This window comes from Apium graveolens, chromosome 9 (genome assembly GCF_009905375.1).
Source record: "Apium graveolens cultivar Ventura chromosome 9, ASM990537v1, whole genome shotgun sequence".
In the NCBI taxonomy this organism is placed as follows: domain Eukaryota; kingdom Viridiplantae; phylum Streptophyta; class Magnoliopsida; order Apiales; family Apiaceae; genus Apium; species Apium graveolens.
This window is the reverse complement of record NC_133655.1, coordinates 1,739,529-1,764,557: the sequence shown is the minus strand read 5'-3', so window position 1 is coordinate 1,764,557 and position 25,029 is coordinate 1,739,529. Positions and strand designations below refer to the sequence as shown.

At 35.5% G+C, this 25,029-nt stretch overlaps 5 protein-coding genes across 5 annotated transcripts; all 5 read left to right on the top strand.

Annotated features, from left to right (window-relative positions):
* Window positions 1-2,611: 2,611 nt before the first annotated feature.
* On the top strand, window positions 2,612-3,368 carry LOC141682797 (auxin-induced protein 6B-like). Its single transcript, XM_074487492.1, has one exon. The coding sequence runs from the start codon at window positions 2,786-2,788 to the stop codon at window positions 3,086-3,088; it is 303 nt and encodes a 100-aa protein (XP_074343593.1). The 5' UTR covers window positions 2,612-2,785; the 3' UTR covers window positions 3,089-3,368.
* Window positions 3,369-4,653: 1,285 nt separating this feature from the next.
* LOC141683620 (auxin-induced protein 6B-like) lies at window positions 4,654-4,956 on the top strand. Its single transcript, XM_074488353.1, has one exon. The coding sequence runs from the start codon at window positions 4,654-4,656 to the stop codon at window positions 4,954-4,956; it is 303 nt and encodes a 100-aa protein (XP_074344454.1).
* Window positions 4,957-9,865: 4,909 nt separating this feature from the next.
* Window positions 9,866-10,996, top strand: LOC141682907 (auxin-induced protein 6B-like). Its single transcript, XM_074487592.1, has one exon. It carries the CDS (start codon window positions 10,051-10,053, stop codon window positions 10,351-10,353), a length of 303 nt encoding a protein of 100 aa, XP_074343693.1. The 5' UTR covers window positions 9,866-10,050; the 3' UTR covers window positions 10,354-10,996.
* Window positions 10,997-11,432: 436 nt separating this feature from the next.
* On the top strand, window positions 11,433-12,151 carry LOC141684767 (auxin-induced protein 6B-like). The gene has a single exon (XM_074489885.1). The coding sequence runs from the start codon at window positions 11,472-11,474 to the stop codon at window positions 11,907-11,909; it is 438 nt and encodes a 145-aa protein (XP_074345986.1). The 5' UTR covers window positions 11,433-11,471; the 3' UTR covers window positions 11,910-12,151.
* A 7,153-nt stretch (window positions 12,152-19,304) lies between these two features.
* On the top strand, window positions 19,305-20,094 carry LOC141684593 (auxin-induced protein 6B-like). Its single transcript, XM_074489644.1, has one exon. The coding sequence runs from the start codon at window positions 19,512-19,514 to the stop codon at window positions 19,812-19,814; it is 303 nt and encodes a 100-aa protein (XP_074345745.1). The 5' UTR covers window positions 19,305-19,511; the 3' UTR covers window positions 19,815-20,094.
* The last annotated feature ends 4,935 nt before the right edge of the window (window positions 20,095-25,029 follow it).

The following is a 25,029-nucleotide window of genomic DNA, read 5'->3' as shown; positions in this document are numbered from 1 at the left end:
TACCTACGGCTTATGAATCAGTGGAACATTCTTGTCCACAGATATTGTCATATGAATTTGACTAGTGCAGAAGAGTTATGAATGGTTGAATACTAGATTTCTTCGGTGAATGGTGTGATAACTTTTATGTAATTTTTACATACAATAAACTATTTTTCAAATGTCTAACAGTCTAAGCATTTAAAGTGTTTCACTATTTCGAGGAACCTAAATTGAAAGTCACACTAATGAACGTTTCCACGTTGCACGGGATTGTAAGACATCCTATAGGATGATCATAGCCAAACTCTTCATCAGCCCGCCTTAACAACTTTTGGAATGAACGATGTTTTAAATATGATAATGGAACAATGAATCTCTTCCTTTCAGTTTTTCCGACATAAACAGCAAAGTGGCATTTTGGTAAATTTCTACTTTTAAGTTCAGCAAAGTAATCCCATGATGTATACTATCTTTGATAGAAGGATTTATAGAAAATTAGAGCTACAATTACTCTCCAGAAACAATTTGCAATCTGATAAATTAATTAAATGAGCTGAGCCGAGTTATTTGTATGTTCGGCTCGGACTCGGCTCGTTCAGCTCGGAGTCGGCTCGAACTCGGTAACTCGACTTGGCTCGTATGAAATTTTTATATATAACAAATAATAAATATTTACTATTCACTTGTATAAAGATTTTAAATTTTTTAATTAAAATTTAATACTTATTTTAAAGTAAAATGATTAATTTAATTAAAATTTAATACATGTTTTAATAATAAATAAAATAATTAATTTAATACATATTACAGGAGCTTGATTATTTTAACAAATAATTTCTAATTAAAGTTAACTGTAAATTTCATCTCACACTTTTATTAGAGGAGTCTATGATAAAATCGACCAAAATTACAATTTCAAAAAAATTAAAATAATGAGTTGTTAAAATAAATTATAACATTATAATATTTTTAAGAAAAAAAATAAAATAGTTTTTAATAATTATATTTCTCGACCACTTAAAGGGGCTTGCTTTCTTTATTTTATTTTATATGTTTAGTCTAATTTTAACCAATTTAACTGAAATATCAGAAATTACTATATCTTTGACAATCGACATCTACAATTTAAAAGTAATGTACGATTTCTAAAGTTATGAATGTCTAAATAATTTAAAATAAAATTAATTTTATTCTTAAAACTTGACTTGTGAAATATATTGATAAAATTATACACCAATGGATTAAGAATCAAGTCTAGGGTGTGAGTGTGGGTATATAATTGTAAGATGAAACTAGTATTTGCGAACTATACCTTAAGCTGGTCGATTAAAAAATATATGCGAACTGTTAGTGCACAACTCAACTCGGCTCGAGTTCGGCTCGGCTCGGTTGTTCGTGAGCAAACTCGTGTTCGGCTTGGCTTTGCTCAGCTCGTTTATAAACGAGTCGATCGTGAACATTTTGTTTCGGCTCAGTTTTCAAACTCGGCGCGGCTCGGCTCGGCTAGTTTAAAAAAAAATTATGCTCGGCTCGGCTCGGTTCTGTTTGTTTGCAGCTTTAGCTTTAACTGACAGCTTTCTTCGGGCAGGAGGAAATTATTGGGGAAATAACTCAATTGGTAGAGCAAAATGCATTTATATATCCTTAGTGAAAATGTAGTTTCTCGATGAAACAAGGTTCGAGGTTCAATTTTTCCCATTTTTCATTCCTACTTGTTCGATATTAAAGAGTTCGAGATGATGGTGTTAAAAGTGATAGAAGTGCCAGAAAAGTAATTAAAAATTATTGGGGAAGTAGCTGAATTGGTAGAGCAAAATGCATTTTATTATATCCTTGGTGATGGCGAAAATTAGGGCTGTAATTCGAGCCGAGCGAGCCGAGTTTCGAGCCGGGCATAATTCGAACTCGACTCGAGCCTAAACCCTAAACCATTACCCGAACTCGACTCGTTTAATTTCACGAGTCGAGTCGAGCCGGCTCGTTTAGCTAAACGAGCCGGTATTAACGAGTCGGGCGAGCCGGCTCGTTTAATTATACACTTAATCGAGCCAAAAACTCCACCCGAACTCGGCTCGTTTAATTTCACGAGTCGAGTCGAGCCGGCTCGGGTAATTAAACGAGTCGCAACTTCTGTCCGAACTCGGCTCGTTTAACTAAACGAGCCGAGTCGAGCCCACTTAAACGAGTTCGAGCCGGGCAAGCTCGCGAGCCGCCCGACTCGAATTACAGCCCTAGCGAAAATGTCGTTTCTTGATGAAACAAGGTTCGAGATTCAATTCCTCGCTTCTTCATTATATTTTTCCCATTTTTCAGTCCTGCTTTTTCGATGCTAAAGAGTTCGAGAGGATGGTGTTAAAAGTGATAGAAGAGCCAGAAAAGTAAAACCTTTCATATAGCCAAGTAGATATAGAAACATCCAGCTATCATTGCAAAACTGCAAATACAGCCAAGTTGATTGCCAGTGTTAGAAATATGTAACAGACTTTGATGACCAACTCATAAGAAGCCCTACATAGTGTGCCTAAGTGCCAATGTGTTGTTATTCTGTTGTTTCTTATGTTGTCGTTAGGAGGCAGAACCATGTGTGCCTAAATGCCAATGCATTTATTGTCTACTAACCACACAAGTAAGGTACTTGCACCGCTCATGTTCTTGTCGAAATGTAATCCACTTACAAAGTGCATCTATATATACACTTGCAATTCATCTGATACTCATCAAAACTACTAAGCTCAACTATCTGAGATTTCTTCAATTATCAAGTCCTCAAGAGATCATTATTTCATATTCATTCTTCAGATCTATGGCTATCCGTATGCCTCTTATTAACCAAGCTAAACAAATTCTTCGAAGATCTTCCTTAACTGCCAGGCACACAAGTTCTACAATGTCAGATGTACCAAAGGGTTATTTTGCAGTCTATGTTGGAGAACAAGAAAAGAAGCGATTCGTGATCCCTTTATCATTCTTAAATAAATCTTCTTTTCAGAACTTGTTGAGTCAAGCAGAGGAAGAATATGGCTTTCATCATCCAAATGGTGGACTTACAATACCATGCAGAGAGGATATTTTTCTTGATCTGACGTCTCGCTTGGGGGAATTATGAGTCTGGCCTTTTCTAGTTTCTACTGACTCCAACATGTACAGAATTGATCATCACACATTTTTGTAGACATTTTTTCATTGTTTTATTACCCTAAAGTAATGACTAGGGTTGGCTGTACTTTCTTTTGTATAAGAAATTTTTTTGGTAAAATTTTCAGCAACTTGATCTATAAGAAATTTTTTGTTGAAATTTTTGCCTGAAGTAATAACTAGGGTTTCCCTGTAAGAATTTTTCCAGTTGAAACATTCAGCAAAATCTATAAGAAATTCCCATTTGCAGAGATGTGAAATCTGGAAAATATAGTTTTACGCAGTTATTAAAAAGTTCATTAGTGATATAGAGTAGAGGTAACAAAGAACTGAGCAACCAAATGTTAGGATTTTTACAAAACTTCAAATTTTCCAACAAGTCGTAAAATATATTTTACTTGTGAATTTCAAGCAATGTCGATTCTTTTACACATCAGTAAAACGATCATCCCCACATGAAAATCTCTGTGCAAATACGAAAATCCTTGCACTAAAGAAGGCCTTTTATTCTGCAGCAAGAATTTTCATTCCCGAGATCAAAATGGCTACTGCAGCAGAGATTTTCAGATTTCTATATGATAACTTTTACATAATTACAATGAACTTTGTTTCAAATGTCTAAGCATTTACAAAGTCTAATATTACGATTTGAAGGAACTTAAACTGCAAGTCACACTGACGAATTTTTCCACAATAAGTCACACTTACCGCACAAGAATTTTCAGTGTTGCAGACACTCTAACTTTGTGAGTTAATAAGTTTTGCCTACAGCAACAAGTAGATGATCTTCTTTTTCAGCAAAGAGAGTACTTTAGCAGTACCATAAGATAAGAGAAACAAGAATTGCTGTGTCAAGACTTGCCACTGTTGCAAAATGAACTAAAAATATTCAGCTATCAACGCGAATATAACCAAGTTGATTACCAGTTGTTAGAATTATGTAACCGACTTTGATGACCAACTCATCAGAAGCCCTACATAATTTCTTATGTTGTTTTTAGGAGGCAGAACCATGTGTAACAAAATTCCAATGTATCTTCCTAAGTTGACGGTTTCATTCTCCACATTAGCAGTTCAATATATATTGCCACAATAATTACATAAATAGATGTCTACATCGTATATTTTCATATCTTATATGTCTGAAACATGTTCCTGAACAGTCTTAATAAGCAGCTAATCAACCACAGAATTAAGATACTGATTTTGAATATAGAGATCCAACTGAGTAGTATTTTTATTTACAACTGTTTTTTCATTTCAGACTAATGGCTATAAATCCCCATGTTATCTTCTTGATGCTGAGTTGCAAAACAGAGCCATGTGCAGTCCATGAACTATTGTTTATCACTAACCCCACGTAAGGTACCTGCACCACTCATGTTCTTGTCGAGATATATTCCACTTACAAACTGCATCTATATATACACTTGCAATTCTTCAGATACTCATCAAAACAATTAAGCTCAACTATCTAAGGTTCTTCAATTATCAAGTCATCAAGAAATTATTATTTTTCATTCATTCTTGACAGCCATGGCTATTCGTATGCCTCTTATTAATCAAGCTAAACAAATTCTTCGACGATCTTCCTTCAGTGCCAGGCACACAGATTCTAAAGGGTCAGATGTGCCAAAAGGTTATTGTGCAGTCTATGTTGGAGAACAAGAAAAAAAGCGATTTGTGATTCCATTATCATTCTTAAACATTTCTTCTTTTCAGAACTTGTTAAGTCAAGCCGAGGAAGAATATGGTTTTCATCATCCAAATGGTGGACTTACAATACCATGCAGAGAGGATATATTCCTTGATCTCACTTCTCGTTTAGGGGGATTATGAGGCAGGATTGATGCTTCAGCCTTTTTACTGACTGCAACATGTACAGAATTGATCATCACACATTTTTGTAGACATTTTCTTTAAGAAAGTTTTTTGTTGAAATTTTCAGCAACTTGATCTATAAGAAAGTCCAATTTGCAGACATTTCTTTACTGGAAGACATTTACTGTATTTTTAAATAAATGTTATATCCAATTTGGTACTTTAGCATTCATAGTTTTCTCCGTATGGAAGTCAATGGTAGGATTTTTAAAGAAGTTAAATTTTTTTGCGGAAATTACCAAAATGATCTCCAACCTTTCAATTTAATTTCATTTTAATTAGATTGTGTCAGATAATTGAGGATCAGATAGAATTTCATGTCTGGCATCATCTTTTCATTCATACCTAAATTTTTATGATTGGGCTTCATTTTTCAATACATGCCTTAAGTATGTATGATACCTACTGCTGATGAATTAGTGGAACAATCTTGTTCACAGATATTTGCAATCTGATAAATAATAAATTGAATGAGTACGAGATGAGATGAGTCGTGACGAGGATTGCCTTTCTGTATAAATAGTTTTGTCTGGAAAAATATTACAGGTGAAGTTAAAAAACAGCACGGTGAATCCAAAGGAAATGCATATTCGGGGGACAGTTTCTTAACTTAAGGCAACTAACAGAACCTAGGATCTCCCGGTTACTAAACGGCCATTTTTGTTGTTTATGGAGGTTATACAGGAACATAAATTATTAGAAAAACGACAGCAAAAGTTAATTATGATATTTCCTTTTACTGTCAACTTTATGCTGTTATAGAATCCCGCCACTCATAGGTATTATTAACATTCATAACGAACATAAAGACGTATTAATAAATTGTAATGTATATTTATAATGCCAGTAACATAGGATTTACCATCTTGTTTTGATTCCCCTGCAGATATAACAGTCCTCGAATCATCACTGGACCTACTTATAGACTGAATCTTAAAACTCCACTTGATTATTAATTGTATTAATATTCAAGCTTTTCTAGCCGGTAGCTGTCTTACATTGTATATCAGCATCAGCTTCCTGATATTTCCTAAAAAAAATCAATAAATTGATTAGTTTGTTCCTGATTTATCATACTTAAAACTCCATTCTGTTAATTATCTTATGCTCCTCTCTTGCACAAAATTGAAAATCTGACAAGCTTCCAAGAGAATCTGAAATCATAAACCATAGAAATTTCATTAGCCTAACCTTGCAATCTGCAACCCATAGAAAGAAATGTGTATAATGCAGCAAGTTCATCTTGTTAGAAAACCCATCTGAATAAATTGATATTTTTAGGAATCAATTTACTGAATAATAAGGAAAGAAGGAAGCTTTTCTAGCCGGTAGATACCCTAGTTTATACCCCATTATCACGCTTGGACGTCATGTTCTTAAGATTTCTCCAAATTATTTACTAGAACTCGATGTACCTTCCGTAGTTTGTACCCCATTATCTTGCTTGGATTACAGGTAATCACCTGTTTATGCTCCATAAGAGTAAAGAAAGAGTTCAAAAATTACCTTTTTCATACTTAAAGCACACTGCATTTTCTTGAAAGCCAAAAAGAAGTTTAAAAAAATCAAGTTACTCTTATATTGATCATTAACATGATGGTAAAGAAAATTGCATGGTGTTAAGAAGTTTATAATATTGTTATTTATAACAAATGCCTCATTTGTTGTAATAATATTGTGCCTTTTTGAATTTTGAAATCGATATCTTAAGGAAAAGCAATAGATACTTCATGATCATCACACTCTCAGATTAAATCACAAACACATATGTATGTGCTTTGATGAAAGCTTGACAGAGCGTTAAATGGATGTACTTGGAAGTGTTAGCGAATTTTAAAATATGAACTTGGCTCAATCATTTTCGTTCTTAACAAATGCACTGAAAGATGACTTACTGGCCGCTCATTCTGCTTAGACAGATTCTTGTTCATTAAGAGTTGCATATATAGTAACGTAGTGACTAAACAGCTGATTTAGCAGTTATATAACATGAATAAAGATCTGATTTATTTACCAATTTTACAGTAACTTTAAACGTTTAACAAAATTGATTTTTAAAGGCTGAATCTAAGGATTTACACTATAATCTATAGCCTCGTGATTTGTGGGATCTCAAACTGCAGGTCACATTGATGAAAGTCTCCTCATTGCAAGGAATTGTAAGGCACCCCATTGGATGATCATAGCCAAACTCTTCTTCCGCTCGCCCTAACAATTTCTGGAACGCATGATGCCTCAGATATGATAATGGGACTATAAATTTCTTCCTTTCATTTTCTCCCACGTAAACAGCAAAGTGGCCTTTTGGTACATCTCTACTTTTAAACCCTGGAAGGCGGATTGCCATGATATATGTATCTTACTTAGGTATGTAAATAAACGGAAGCTAGGCACGTACTTTCCGATAACTACTCTTCAATATGATGTAGGGATCAACTTAGACTGAGTAAATGAGTTATTGGAGGTGTATCTGCTTGTGTGTGCAAATATATACAGTTGAGTGGCCATCAAGTCTAGACAATTAATCTGAAGGAATGCAAATGAGTATTTACAAAAAAGAATGATGGATCCAAGGAAAATGTAAGAAAAAACAAATGTCTTGTCTTGGGAAGAAAGTACAAGAGTACCTAAAACTAATTCCAGAAAGTGACCTATATATCTATGTTATCCACATCGTTAATTTACAAAACAGAATTTATAAAAACATCTTGATAATCACCGTAAAAAGAAACTGTTAATCAGTTATATACATAGTTGTTTAAAATGCCAAAGTTGAAGTTTCAGTGCTTGATACTGTGAAAGGAATTCTGAACTATTTAGAATTTAAAACCTAGGTTTCTCTGTTAGGTACAGCGTGAATTTTGCATAGTTTGTAGAGATATATAGTTTAGATCAAGAATTAAACTGTATTGTCACTAGATTACAACTTTTATCGTTATAAACCAACCAACCATGTATTCGTCACCTATGAAAAATTCAAATTGCAGTGTGTTGGCAGGCGCAAAAACAAACAGCCTATGCAGCTATGCTAGATTCCAATACCATGTGCTTTAACAGTTTCCTTTAAAATGCATAGTATACATAACTGGCGTTTAACTTATTCCATTGTACTTCAAATAGCCAATTTTTTTGATGATCATTCAAAGAACTGTAGCAGTGCTTAAATTAGTTATTTTTGCTTCGCAAAGATTCTGCCATGTCCACATCTAAAGATTGGTATAACAAGCCCTACAAGACTTCTTCTGCAGTTGATAGGAGACAGAACCAAGTGCAGAAAGATGCCTTTGTTTCTTCTCAAATTGAAAACTTCATGAATCATGACATTGAGTCATGCAGGGATCCGGTCCTGTCAGCTCACAGTTGCCCAGTTCTTAATATTATCTTCTTGATGTTGTACATTCCATATGGTATTGCTTACCACTGGGCCCTTGAAAAAGACACTCTAACCACTTCTACTTTTGTTCAAAAAACTTAACTGACAAAGTGCATCTATATATTCAATCGCAGAGTTGCAGTTCATTTAAAAGTATCCGCAAATATCAAGCTCTACTGTCTGCGGTTTCTTCAATCCTCAAGTCTTAAGTGCCATCCTCCAGGTCCATGGCCATCCGTATGCCTCTTATCAATCATGCTAAACAAATACTTCGAAGATCATCCTATTCTGCCAAGAATGCACCTAGAGATGTCTTAGATGTACCAAAGGGTCACATTGCAGTATATGTGGGAATAAAAGAGAAGAAGAGGTTCATGATTCCAGTTTCATTCTTAAGCAAATCATTTTTTCAAGACTTGTTAAGTCAAGCTGAGGAAGAATACGGCTATAATCATCCTACAGGTGGACTTACAATACCTTGCAGTGAAGATATGTTCTTGGACCTCACTTCGCGCTTATGGACATTATGAATTAGGATTGACGCTCCAAAATTTAATGCTAACTACAATTAGTACAGAAGCGATGGTCGCACATTTTTTCTTATACTATTTTTCCCCTTGTAGTTAGGGTTGACTGTACTTTCATTTCTGTAAGAAATATTTCAATGAAATATTCTGCAGTTTCATGACATTATATCTTGTCACTGTTTGCATTCTTAAACAACAAACTTTTTCAGATATGTTAAACCTTGAATTTAAATGTTGATGCAGTTAATAAGTTTTATCATTGCCACAGGTTAAAAACGACAAAGCAACCAAATATATCTGTATTGGGACATTTTTAAAATTCAATGGTTGAATCTTATTTGGTAATTCTTATCGAATCCAATGGTTGGATTCCTCAGATTTGAATACAGAACTAAATGCTCAGTACGGGAGTCTGAGTCACATGACCCTCGAAAATTTTGACCAAAGTTGTGCACTAAGCCTTGATCAGTTTGGGAATAACCTTAAGTTGTTTCCTAGTGGCAGCCAGTTTATCTAGTTAGGTAAGCCAGTGACAAGTAAAACCATCTATGCAATAAGTTCTGCATACAGCTTCAAGTAGCCGATCTTCTTTTTCAATCAGAGTTTAGCAGTAAGAGAAACAAGAAGACTTGTAACAAAAGCCCTACATAATTTCTTATGTTGTTGTTAGGAGGCAGAACCATGTGTAACAAAATGCCAATGTATCTTCTTAAATTGACTGTTTCAATACCCTCTCCACATTAGCAGTTGGATGCCTATTGCCACAGTTATTACATGTAGTCTACGCCAACTACATCTGTCAGATATATTCATATCTTAAATGTCTGAAACATTTTCTTGAACAGTCCTAATAAGCCATCTAATGAACCACAGAATAAGACTAATGGCTATAAATCCCTACGTAATCTCCTTAAGGTTGAGTTGCAAAACAGAGTCATGTGTGCCATGTACTATTGTTTATCACTAACCCCACAAGTAAGGTACTTGCACCACTCATGTTCTTGTCGAAATTTAATCAACTTACAAAGTGCATCTATATATACACTTGCAATTCATCTGATACTCATCAAAACTACTAAGCTCAACTATCTGAGATTTCTTCAATTATCAAGTCCTCAAGAGATCATTATTTCATATTCATTCTTCAGATCTATGGCTATCCGTATGCCTCTTATTAACCAAGCTAAACAAATTCTTCGACGGTCTTCCTTCACTGCCAGGTACACAAGTTCTACAATGTCAGATGTACCAAAGGGTTATTTTGCAGTCTATGTTGGAGAACAAGAAAGGAAGCGATTTGTGATCCCCTTATCATTCTTAAATAAATCTTCTTTTCAGAACTTGTTGAGTCAAGCAGAAGAAGAATACGGATTTCATCATCCAAATGGCGGACTTACAATACCATGCAGAGAGGATATTTTTCTTGATCTCACTTCTCGCCTAGGGGGATTCTGAGTCAGGCCTTTTCTAGTTTCTACTGACTCCAACATGTACAGAATTGATCATCACACATTTTTGTAGACATTTTTTCATTGCTTTATTGCCCTAAAGTAATGACTAGGGTTGGCTGTACTTTCTTTTATATAAGAAATTTTTTGTTGAAATTTTTTGCCCTGAAGTAATAACTAGGGTTTCTCTGTAAGAATTTTTCCAGTTGAAACATTCAGCAAAATCTATAAGAAAGTCCCATTTGCAGAGATGTGAAATCTGGAAAATATAGTTTTACGCAGTTGTTAAAAGTTCATTAGTGATATATAGAGGTAACAAAGAACTGAGCAACCAAATGTTAGGATTTTGACAAAACATCAAATTTTCCAACAAGTCGTAAAATATCTTTTACTTGCGAAATTCAAGCAATGTCGATTCTTTTACACATCAGTAAAACGATCATCCCCGCATGAAAATCTCTCTGCAAATACGAAAATCCTTGCACTGAAGAAGGCCTTTTATTCTGCAGTAAGAATTTTCATGCCCAAGATCAAAATGGCTACTGCAGCAGAGATTTTCAGATTTCTATATGATAACTTTTACATAATTACAATGAACTTTGTTTCAAATGTCTAAGCATTTACAAAGTCTATTTTCACGATTGAAAGAACTTAAACTGCAAGTCACACTGACGATTTTTTCAATCAGCGTTTAGCAGTACCATAAGGTAAGAGAAACAAGATTGTCAAGACTTGTCACTGTTGCAAAATGAAATAGAAACAAAAACCCTACATAATTTATTGTGTTGTTGTTAGGAGGCAGAACCATGTGTAACAAAATGCCAATGTATCTTCTTAAATTGACTGTTTCAATACCCTCTCCACATTAGCAGTTGGATGCATATTGCCCCAGTAATTACATAAATAGCTGTCTACGCCAACTACATCTGTTGGATATATTCATATCTTAAATGTCTGAAACATGTTCTTCAACAGTCCTAATAAGCCAGCTAATCAACCACTGAATCAGACTAATGGCTATAAATCCCTACGTAATCGCTTTAATGTTGAGTTGTAAAACAGAGCCATGTGCTTCATGTACTATTGTTCATCACTAACCCCACAAGTAAGGTACTTGCACCACTCATGTTCATTATCAAAACTATATATACACTTGCAATTCATCTGATACTCATCAAAACTACTAAGCTCAACTATCTGAGATTTCTTCAATCATCAAGTCCTCAAGAGATCATTATTTCATATTCATTCTTCAGATCTATGGCTATCCGTATGCCTCTTATTAACCAAGCTAAACAAATTCTTCGAAGATCGTCCTTAACTGCCAGTCACACAAGTTCTACAATGTCAGATGTGCCAAAGGGTTATTTTGCAGTCTATGTTGGAGAACAAGAAAAGAAGCGATTCGTGATCCCATTATCATTCTTAAATAAATCTTCTTTTCAGAACTTGTTGAGTCAAGCAGAGGAAGAATATGGCTTTCATCATCCAAATGATGGACTTACAATACCATGCAGAGAGGATATTTTTCTTGATCTCACTTCTCGTTTAGGGGGATTATGAGTCAGGCCTTTTCTAGTTTCTACTGACTCCAACATGTACAGAATTGATCATCACACATTTTTGTAGACAATTTTTCATTGTTTTATTGCCCTAAAGTAATGACTAGGGTTGGCTGTACTTTCTTTTATATAAAAAATTTTTTGTTGAAATTTTTTGCCCTAAAGTAATAACTAGGGTTTCTCTGTAAGAATTTTTCCAGTTGAAACATTCAGCAAAATCTATAAGAAAGTCCCATTTGCAGAGATGTGAAATCCGGAAAATATAGTTTTACACAGTTGTTAAAAGTTCATTAGTGATAAAGAATAGAGGTAACAAAGAACTGAGCAACCAAATGTTAGGAGTTTGACAAAACTTCAAATTTTCCAACAAGTCGTAAAATATCTTTTACTTGCGAATTTCGAGCAATGTCGATTCTTTTACACATCAGTAAAACGATCATCCCCAAATGAAAATATATCTGCAAATACGAAAATCCTTGCACTAAAGAAGGCCTTTTATTCTGCAGTAAGAATTTTCATGCCCAAGATCAAAAAGGCTAGTGCAGCAGAGATTTTCCGATTTCTATATGATAACTTTTACATAATTACAATGAACTTTGTTTCAAATGTCTAAGCATTTACAAAGCCTATTTTCATTCATTCTTGACAGCCATGGCTATTCGTATGCCTCTTATTAATCAAGCTAAACAAATTATTCGACGATCTTCCTTCAGTGCCAGGCACACAGGTTCTAAAGGGTCAGATGTACCAAAAGGTTATTGTGAAGTCTATGTTGGAGAACAAGAAAAGAAGTGATTCGTGATCCCATTATCATTCTTAAATAAATCTTCTTTTCAGAACTTGTTGAGTCAAGCAGATGAAGAATATGGTTTTCATCATCCAAATGGTGGACTTACAATACCATGCAGAGAGGATATATTCCTTGATCTCACTTCTCGTTTAGGGGGATTATGAGGCAGGATTGATGCTTCAGCCTTTTTACTGACTGCAACATGTACAGAATTGATCATCGTACATTTTTGTAGACATTTTTTCTTTGCTTTTTTGCCTTAAAGTAATAAAGTTTTTTGTTTAAATTTTCAGCAACTTGATCTATAAGAAAGTCCAATTTGCAGACATTTCTTTACTGGAAGACATTTACTGTATTTTTAAATTAATGTTATATCCAATTTTGTACTTTAACATTCATCGTTTTATCCGTATAGAAGTCAATGATAGGATTTTTAAATAACTTAAATTTTTTTACGGAAATTACCAAAATAATCTCCAACCTTTCAATTTAATTTCATTTTAATTAGATTGTGTCAGATAATTGAGGATCAGATAGCAAATTTAATATCTGGCATCATCTTTTTATTCATGCCTTAATTTTTATGTTTGGGCTTCATTTTTTAATACATGCCTTAACGTCAAAATTATGATCATTCAATAATGCCTTTAATCCATACATCTTCCTTTACATATAGCAACCAACAAATTAGGAATAGAGAAAGACAACCATGTCCTTATACTATCAGAGTACTTAAGCTAACAAGAAGGATAAAAGAGACAATTACGAGAATGTGGTCCTAGAGGTGGTTTTTGAGAGAATAGTGATGTGGCATGCAAGGTGGCACAGCAGCAACGTACATAATCTCCATTACTCCCCTTCAGGCTAAGCTGGAGACGCAGGGGTAGAGGTCACTGAGAGTGGCTTTGTTAGTATGTCTGCATGTTGAGACCCAGAAGGCACATGAGAAGTTTTAATATCGCCAGCCTTTACTTTGTCGCGTATGAAGTGACAATCCACTTCAATGTGTTTGTTTCTAGCATGCATCACTGGGTTGGCTGTAATAGTGAGTGCTGCCATGTTATCACAATGCAGAACTGCAGGTGGTAAGGAGAAGAGGCCCATGTCTTTCAGGAGAGTAGATAACCACGTTTTTTCACATGCTGTAAGTGCCATGGAGTGATACCGAACGAGCTACAACTTGTTGTTTCTTTGTTTGCCAAGGCTGGAATATTATAAAGAGAAAGGGGTTGTATCCTTTCTGATGATCTTTTGCATCTTTCACTTCAAAGGAGGGATTCCCCAAAGGCGGGATTGCCCTGAGTCATCCAAAAGCAAACAAAAACCAGATGTTGATCGACGAGTTACCGGACAATCCGCCCAATCACTGTCTGAGTATGCTTGTATTGAGGGGCGAGATGCAGATGATAAGAGAACACCTTGAGACGGATTGTCTCCCAAATATCGAAGTAATTTCATTGTTGCCTGAAGATGGTTGGCTCAAGATGTGCACAGCAAACACAATATCTGGACGTGTCACTGTCAAGTATATAAGTTTTCCAACGAGTCTTTGATAAGGATGAGGATTTGTGAGTGGCGTGCCACTTGTCTCACTCACCCATTCGCCAGTTGACACACCTATTCGCCAGTTGACCAATTTGCAGCATGGACAGACTCAGCAATAATTCGCGATCCCATGCCACTGTACCCTTAGGGAAATTTCATATAGAAAATTTCATTAAGATCTCCGTTCAGGAATGCGTTAGACACGTCCATTTGCACTGTTGCCCAGCCTTGTATTGCAGCCATAGCTAAGAGAGCACGAACTGTTATTAATTTCGCCACTGGTGTGCGAATGTTTCTGCATAATCAATGCCACAAATCAGTTTGCATCCCAGAACCACGAGCCTTGATTTGTATCTTTCAATCGTTCCATCAGGATTGTACTTAGTTTTGAAGAGCCACTTGCATCCAATGGCTTTCCTGCCTGGGGGAAGTTTAGTAATTTTCCAAGTGTTGTTCTCTTCCAAGGCTGTTAACTCACTATTCATGGTTCTCTCCAATTCTCGCTTTGCACAGCTTGTTTAAAACTGGTAGGATCATTGTTAATTGTCAAGTTTGCTGAGAAACACTGGAAATGATCATTTATCACCATGTCAACAACGCTTACAGCATTTGCAGTTGTGTGCACACTGTTCACATAATCTCCCAACCAAGCAGGCTTATGAAAGACTCGAGAGGATCTCCTATTCGGGTGGTGATGTGTATGAATCATTGTTTTTTGTCTCATCAGTTGGCTGCACATCCTCAAACACTATATCATCATGGCAGTAGGCACTAGGCTGAGGCATCTTCACAGGCGTAGGTTGTATATAAGAATCTGAACTTGCACTATTGAGAGGAAAAATCGACTCATGAAAGATCACGTCATGAGAGACAAATGTCTTCTTGGTTGTCAAATCCAACAGAGTATAGCCCTTTTGATTAAACGGGTATCCAACAAAGACACACGGGACTCCCCTTGGGCCGAATTTATCACCATTTTGAGATGGGTTCGCAGCAAAGAAAAGGCACCCATAGGCTTTTACACGATCATAATCCGGTGGTTCGTCAAACAAGGTCTCTTATGGTGTTTTATTCTCCAAAACTGGTGTTGGAAGTCGATTAATCAAATAAACAGCAGCAAGGACACACTCACCCCAGTGTTCCAATGGCAGACCAGCTTGAAAACGAAGGCATCCAGCAACTTCAAGCACATATCTATGACGTCGTTCCACACGAGCATTTTGCTATGGTTGATTGACACATGAGGTTTGGTGTATTATTCCATTGTCTGCATAGAACTGTCGACAGTTGACATTACCAAACTTTGCTACATTATCAAACCATATGGTTTGTACATTCCGTTTGAAGTGCACACCAACATAGTTGCAAAAGGATTTCATGGTGGCAAGATAATCTGATTTCTGATGTAGGAGATATACCCAAGTAACTCTAGAGTAATCATCAACTATGGTGAGAAAATGTTTATATTTTCCTCTTGTAGCCACTCTATAAGGCCCCCACGTGTCAACATGTATCAGTTGAAACTTATCAGAAGCATGTGAATTACTCAAGTCAAATGAGAGTTTAGCAAACTTAGACATTAGACAAGTGACACATATTTTATCAACTGGCAAGGGATGGTGTCTAAGAAAAGGTATATACCTCAATTTGGTGATGGAAGCATGTCCCAATCGTGTGTGCCACAATGCATAGTCTGATATTGGCTTCTTCGAGACAGAGTTAGCAGTGATCACAACAAGCTCATCCTTGAGATAATACAATCCATTTCGAAATGCACCATTTGCCCGTGTTCGCTTTGTTGCTGCATCAATAATGGAGCATCCTTCTGGGTGAAAATGGACCACACAGTTGTCCTTAGACAGCCTGTGAATAGACATTAAATTATGTTGAAACTGAGGCACATAAAGAACCTTTTTCAAGACAAGACCACTTTTCAATATTAAGTTGCCAATATGAGTAATCTTTGCACTGGCCCCTGTTGGCAACTTAATAATTACAGACAAAGGACCATCTGAGGGATAAATCAATAGTGAATCTCGTGCCATTCGCCATTTTGGGTAAACAGACACTCAAGCTTTCTTAGATCTGAAATAAAAACAGATTGAGAGATGATGAAAGAGTATGATACAGATTAGTTGAATTTAAAAACAAAACCAAATAAGCATATGTAACGGCTCTGATACCATAAAGACTAATAGGGCAATATACAAATCTGAAAATGAGAAACAACCACAAATGTCAAAATGATAATCATTCAATAATGCCTTTGAATCCATACAGCTTCCTTTACATATAGCAAGCAACAAACTAGGAATAGAGAAAAACAACCATGTCCATATACTATCAGAGTACTTAAGCTAACAAGAAGGATAAAAGAGACAATTATGAGAATGTGGTCCTAGAGGTCGTTGTTGAGAGAATAGTGATGTGGCAGGCAAGATGGCATAGCAGCAACGTACATAATCTGCATTAGCCTTAAGTATGTATGATACCTACGGCTTATGAATCAGTGGAACATTCTTGTCCACAGATATTGTCATATGAATTTGACTAGTGCAGAAGAGTTATGAATGGTTGAATACTAGATTTCTTCGGTGAATGGTGTGATAACTTTTATGTAATTTTTACATACAATAAACTATTTTTCAAATGTCTAACAGTCTAAGCATTTAAAGTGTTTCACTATTTCGAGGAACCTAAATTGAAAGTCACACTAATGAACGTTTCCACGTTGCACGGGATTGTAAGACATCCTATAGGATGATCATAGCCAAACTCTTCATCAGCCCGCCTTAACAACTTTTGGAATGAACGATGTTTTAAATATGATAATGGAACAATGAATCTCTTCCTTTCAGTTTTTCCGACATAAACAGCAAAGTGGCATTTTGGTAAATTTCTACTTTTAAGTTCAGCAAAGTAATCCCATGATGTATAATATCTTTGATAGAAGGATTTATAGAAAATTAGAGCTACAATTACTCTCCAGAAACAATTTGCAATCTGATAAATTAATTAAATGAGCTGAGCCGAGTTATTTGTATGTTCGGCTCGGACTCGACTCCTTCAGCTCGGAGTCGGCTCGAACTCGGTAACTCGACTTGGCTCGTATGAAATTTTTATATATAACAAATAATAAATATTTACTATTCACTTGTATAAAGATTTTAAATTTTTTAATTAAAATTTAATACTTATTTTAAAGTAAAATGATTAATTTAATTAAAATTTAATACATGTTTTAATAATAAATAAAATAATTAATTTAATACATATTACAGGAGCTTGATTATTTTAACAAATAATTTCTAATTAAAGTTAACTGTAAATTTCATCTCACACTTTTATTAGAGGAGTCTATGATAAAATCGACCAAAATTACAATTTCAAAAAAATTAAAATAATGAGTTGTTAAAATAAATTATAACATTATAATATTTTTAAGAAAAAAAATAAAATAGTTTTTAATAATTATATTTCTCGACCACTTAAAGGGGCTTGCTTTCTTTATTTTATTTTATATGTCTAGTCTAATTTTAACCAATTTAACTGAAATATCAGAAATTACTATATCTTTGACAATCGACATCTACAATTTAAAAGTAATGTACGATTTCTAAAGTTATGAATGTCTAAATAATTTAAAATAAAATTAATTTTATTCTTAAAACTTGACTTGTGAAATATATTGATAAAATTATACACCAATGGATTAAGAATCAAGTCTAGGGTGTGAGTGTGGGTATATAATTGTAAGATGAAACTAGTATTTGCGAACTATACCTTAAGCTGGTCGATTAAAAAATATATGCGAACTGTTAGTGCACAACTCAACTCGGCTCGAGTTCGGCTCGGCTCGGTTGTTCGTGAGCAAACTCGTGTTCGGCTTGGCTTTGCAGCTCGTTTATAAACGAGTCGATCGTGAACATTTTGTTTCGGCTCAGTTTTCAAACTCGGCTCGGCACGGCTCGGCTCGGCTAGTTTAAAAAAAATTATGCTCGGCTCGGCTCGGTTCTGTTTGTTTGCAGCTTTAGCTTTAACTGACAGCTTTCTTCGGGCAGGAGGAAATTATTGGGGAAATAACTCAATTGGTAGAGCAAAATGCATTTATATATCCTTAGTGAAAATGTAGTTTCTCGATGAAACAAGGTTCGAGGTTCAATTTTTCCCATTTTTCATTCCTACTTGTTCGATATTAAAGAGTTCGAGATGATGGTGTTAAAAGTGATAGAAGTGCCAGAAAAGTAATTAAAAATTATTGGGGAAGTAGCTGAATTGGTAGAGCAAAATGCATTTTATTATATCCTTGGTGATGGCGAAAATTAGGGCTGTAATTCGAGCCGAGCGAGCCGAGTTTCGAGCCGGGCATAATTCGAACTCGACTCGAGCCTAAACCCTAAACCATTACCCGAACTCGACTCGTTTAATTTCACGAGTCGAGTCGAACCGGCTCAAACGAGCCGGTATTAACGAGTCGGGCGAGCCGGCTCGTTTAATTATACACTTAATCGAGCCAAAAACTCCACCCGAACTCGGCTCGTTTAATTTCACGAGTCGAGTCGAGCCGGCTCGGGTAATTAAACGAGTCGCAACTTCTGTCCGAACTCGGCTCGTTTAACTAAACGAGCCGAGTCGAGCCCACTTAAACGAGTTCGAGCCGGGCAAGCTCGCGAGCCGCCCGACTCGAATTACAGCCCTAGCGAAAATGTCGTTTCTTGATGAAACAAGGTTCGAGATTCAATTCCTCGCTTCTTCATTATATTTTTCCCATTTTTCAGTCCTGCTTTTTCGATGCTAAAGAGTTCGAGAGGATGGTGTTAAAAGTGATAGAAGAGCCAGAAAAGTAAAACCTTTCATATAGCCAAGTAGATATAGAAACATCCAGCTATCATTGCAAAACTGCAAATACAGCCAAGTTGATTGCCAGTGTTAGAAATATGTAACAGACTTTGATGACCAACTCATAAGAAGCCCTACATAGTGTGCCTAAGTGCCAATGTGTTGTTATTCTGTTGTTTCTTATGTTGTCGTTAGGAGGCAGAACCATGTGTGCCTAAATGCCAATGCATTTATTGTCTACTAACCACACAAGTAAGGTACTTGCACCGCTCATGTTCTTGTCGAAATGTAATCCACTTACAAAGTGCATCTATATATACACTTGCAATTCATCTGATACTCATCAAAACTACTAAGCTCAACTATCTGAGATTTCTTCAATTATCAAGTCCTCAAGAGATCATTATTTCATATTCATTCTTCAGATCTATGGCTATCCGTATGCCTCTTATTAACCAAGCTAAACAAATTCTTCGAAGATCTTCCTTAACTGTCAGGCACACAAGTTCTACAATGTCAGATGTACCAAAGGGTTATTTTGCAGTCTATGTTGGAGAACAAGAAAAGAAGCGATTCGTGATCCCTTTATCATTCTTAAATAAATCTTCTTTTCAGAACTTGTTGAGTCAAGCAGAGGAAGAATATGGCTTTCATCATCCAAATGGTGGACTTACAATACCATGCAGAGAGGATATTTTTCTTGATCTGACGTCTCGCTTGGGGGAATTATGAGTCTGGCCTTTTCTAGTTTCTACTGACTCCAACATGTACAGAATTGATCATCACACATTTTTGTAGACATTTTTTCATTGTTTTATTACCCTAAAGTAATGACTAGGGTTGGCTGTACTTTCTTTTGTATAAGAAATTTTTTTGGTAAAATTTTCAGCAACTTGATCTATAAGAAATTTTTTGTTGAAATTTTTGCCTGAAGTAATAACTAGGGTTTCCCTGTAAGAATTTTTCCAGTTGAAACATTCAGCAAAATCTATAAGAAATTCCCATTTGCAGAGATGTGAAATCTGGAAAATATAGTTTTACGCAGTTATTAAAAAGTTCATTAGTGATATAGAGTAGAGGTAACAAAGAACTGAGCAACCAAATGTTAGGATTTTTACAAAACTTCAAATTTTCCAACAAGTCGTAAAATATATTTTACTTGTGAATTTCAAGCAATGTCGATTCTTTTACACATCAGTAAAACGATCATCCCCACATGAAAATCTCTGTGCAAATACGAAAATCCTTGCACTAAAGAAGGCCTTTTATTCTGCAGCAAGAATTTTCATGCCCGAGATCAAAATGGCTACTGCAGCAGAGATTTTCAGATTTCTATATGATAACTTTTACATAATTACAATGAACTTTGTTTCAAATGTCTAAGCATTTACAAAGTCTAATATTACGATTTGAAGGAACTTAAACTGCAAGTCACACTAACGAATTTTTCCACAATAAGTCACACTTACCGCACAAGAATTTTCAGTGTTGCAGACACTCTAACTTTGTGAGTTAATAAGTTTTGCCTACAGCAACAAGTAGATGATCTTCTTTTTCAGCAAAGAGAGTACTTTAGCAGTACCATAAGATAAGAGAAACAAGAATTGCTGTGTCAAGACTTGCCACTGTTGCAAAATGAACTAAAAATATTCAGCTATCAACGCGAATATAACCAAGTTGATTACCAGTTGTTAGAATTATGTAACCGACTTTGATGACCAACTCATCAGAAGCCCTACATAATTTCTTATGTTGTTTTTAGGAGGCAGAACCATGTGTAACAAAATTCCAATGTATCTTCCTAAATTGACGGTTTCATTCTCCACATTAGCAGTTCAATATATATTGCCACAATAATTACATAAATAGATGTCTACATCGTATATTTTCATATCTTATATGTCTGAAACATGTTCCTGAACAGTCTTAATAAGCAGCTAATCAACCACAGATGTAAGATACTGATTTTGAATATAGAGATCCAACTGAGTAGTATTTTTATTTACAACTGTTTTTTCATTTCAGACTAATGGCTATAAATCCCCATGTTATCTTCTTGATGCTGAGTTGCAAAACAGAGCCATGTGCAGTCCATGAACTATTGTTTATCACTAACCCCACGTAAGGTACCTGCACCACTCATGTTCTTGTCGAGATATATTCCACTTACAAACTGCATCTATATATACACTTGCAATTCTTCAGATACTCATCAAAACAATTAAGCTCAACTATCTAAGGTTCTTCAATTATCAAGTCATCAAGAAATTATTATTTTTCATTCATTCTTGACAGCCATGGCTATTCGTATGCCTCTTATTAATCAAGCTAAACAAATTCTTCGACGATCTTCCTTCAGTGCCAGGCACACAGGTTCTAAAGGGTCAGATGTACCAAAAGGTTATTGTGCAGTCTATGTTGGAGAACAAGAGAAAAAGCGATTCGTGATTCCATTATCATTCTTAAACATATCTTCTTTTCAGAACTTGTTAAGTCAAGCGAGGAAGAATATGGTTTTAATCATCCAAATGGTGGACTTACAATACCATGCAGAGAGGATATATTCCTTGATCTCACTTCTCGTTTACGGGGATTATGAGGCAGGATTGATGCTTCAGCCTTTTTACTGACTGCAACATGTACAGAATTGATCATCATACATTTTTGTAGACATTTTTTCTTTGATTTTTTGCCTTAAAGTAATAACTAGGGTTGGCTGTACTCTCTTTTCTGTAAGAAATTTTTTTGTTGAAATTTTCAGCAACTTGATCTATAAGAAAGTCCAATTTTGCAGACATTTCTTTACTGGAAGACATTTACTGTATTTTTAAATAAATGTTATATCCAATTTGGTACTTTAGCAGTCATCATTTTATCTGTATAGAAGTCAATGGTAGAATTTTGTCTAACAGTCTAAGCATTTAAAGTGTTTCACTATTTCGAGGAACCTAAATTGAAAGTCACACTAATGAATGTTTCCACATTGCACGGGATTGTAAGACATCCCATAGGATGATCATAGCCAAACTCTTCTTCAGCCCGCCTTAACAACTTTTGGAATGAACGATGCTTTAAATATGATAATGGGACTATGAATCTCTTCCTTTCAGTTTCTCCGACATAAACAGCAAAGTGGCCTTTTGGTACATTTCTACTTTTAAGTTCAGCAAAGTGGAGTCCCGTGATATATACTTATGCAGAAAGATGTATAGAAAATTAGAGCTGCAATTACTCGCCAGAAACAATTTGCAATCTGATAAATTGAATGAGTAAGAGATGAGATGAGTCGTGACGAGGATTAAAAAACAGAATAGTTGAATGAGATGAGATGAGATGAATAGTAGAACTGGATTATGAGCAATCGAAATGGCAGCTTTATTATCACAGTAGATTTTTATAGGAATTGAAATGGAAATTCTCAACTCATACAGTAACCTTTTTATCCATATTGCTTCACAAATTCCATTTGCAAGAGATCTTAATTCAGCCTCGGCACTACTTCGAGCTACAACACTTTGTTTTTTGCTTCTCCAGGTGACAAGATTTCCTCCAATAAAGGTGCAGTACCCTGATGTTGACCGTGCATCGGCACTTCCTGCCCAATCAGCATCAGTGTATACCTCAATCTGTAAATTACCACGCCTTTTAAACATAAGACCTTTTCCAGGCGTTCCCTTCAAGTATCTTAATATTCGGTAGGCTGCGGTGAAGTGTTCTTGTCCAGGTGAGTGCATAAATTGACTCACCATACTCACAGCAAAAGCTATATCAGGACGAGTATGTGATAGATAGATAAGCCTGCCTACAAGACGCTGATATTGTTCTCTGTTGATTACATATTCAGGCTTAGCAGGTGTAAGTTTTATATTAGTTTCAACTGGAGTCTCAGCAGCTTTGCAACCTAGTAGTCCTGTCTCCTTGAGTAAATCAAGAATGTATTTTCTTTGATTGACAAAGATGCCTTCCCTCGACCTTGCAAACTTCATGCCAAGGAAATATTTTAGCTCTCCTAGGTCCTTTATCTCAAAGTCTTGTGATAATCGTTTCTTTAAACATGTTATTCCTTCAAGATCATCACCTGTTATAATTATGTCATCCACATAAACAATTAAAATAGAAATTTTACCATCCCTAGACCGTTTATAGAACAGTGTATGGTCAGCTTGGCTTTGAAAGTAACCATAGCCCTTTACGACCTTAGTAAAGCGCTTAAACCATGTACACGATTGTTTAAGGCCATACAAGGACTTTTTTAATCTTAATACCTTATCATGACCCAATACCTGTTCAAATCCAGGAGGTAACCGCATGAACACCTTTTCTTCTAATTCTCCTTTAAGAAAGGTGTTCTTGACGTCTAACTGATGTAAAGGCCAATTGAAATTAGCTGCTAGAGACAATAGTATTCGGATAGAGTTTATTTTAGCGACCGGAGCAAAAGTCTCTTGATAGTCTACTCCATATGTTTGAGTAAACCCTTTTGCAACCAATCTTACCTTGTATCTCTCTATACTTCCGTCTGCTTTACATTTTACCGTAAACACCCATTTACATCCAAATATTTTATGATCTTTAGGTGGATCAACAATTTCCCAAGTCCCACTTTTTCTTAGAGCATTCATTTCTTCCATCACTGCCGGTCTACAATTTGGATCATTAAGTGCTTCCTGAATGTTTCTGGGCACAAACAGATTAGAAATTTTTGATGTAAAAGAACTATGTTTTTTTGAGAGTTTACCGTAGGACATATATTTGGACAAAGGATGATTAGTACATGAACGCTTTCCTTTCCTGATTGCTATAGGAATATTATGATCATCAGAAGCAATATTTGGATCAGACAAATTATTAGAAGTTGGAGAAAGGCTAGCTGGACTGTTAACAACACTAGGTAAAGGCATATGTGAAGTACCTGTATTTTCAGATTCAATGTCCGGGATTGTTGAATGGACTTGTGCAGAAGGGATATCTGGTTCTCTACTTTTTTGATAATTTTTCCTCCTTGTATAAACCAGAAGCTCTGTACTCCGTTCCATAGGAACCTTAGATAGTATTTCTCCCCCTGTTAAAGAATCAGTTATACTTGGAATATCAATGCAAGGATTTCCAGTTTTACCAGTAGTGAGAGGCATAACAACATCCTCTTTATATGATAATATGTCATTATCCACAATTTTAGGTAAAGGAGTGGGCATCATATCCCAAAAAATTTCTTTTGTTTGCTCTTGTTCCTCTCCCTGAAGTAAACCCTTTTTAAAAAACGGTTGATGTTCGAGAAAAATGACATCCATAGATATTGTGGTTTTTCTCGATTTTCGGTTAAAGCACTTATATCCTCTTTTATTTGGGGCATAACCAATAAAAACACATTTTTCAGCCCTAGGATCAAGTTTTGACCTTTCTTTATTGGATAAGTAAACATAGACAGTGCACCCGAATGTTTTAAGAGGAATGCCTGACAAAATACGTGACTCGGGAAAATACTTTTTGAAATGTTCAAGAGGAGTAACATAGTTTAAAACACGTGTAGGCATACGATTAATTAAGTAAGATGCAGTTAAAATTGCTTCTCCCCATAGATATTTAGGAACGTGCATAGAAAACATAATTGCACGTGCAACTTCAAGTAAATGCTTATTTTTTCGCTCTGTGATGCCATTTTGTTGAGGCATATCAACACAAGTAGATTGATGTTGAATGCCTTTTTCTTTCAAAAAACTTGTAAGAACTCTTTTAAAATACTCGGTTCCATTATCAGTACGAAGAATTCCAATTTTAGTTTGAAATTGGGTTTCCACCATTGAGTAAAAATTCGTGAACAAGTCTGCAACTTCAGATTTTTCACTCATCAAATAAATCCAACATAAACGAGTATGATCATCAGTAAATGTGACAAACCACCTCCTACCGGTATAAGTTTTAATTCTAGAGGGACCCCAAACATCAC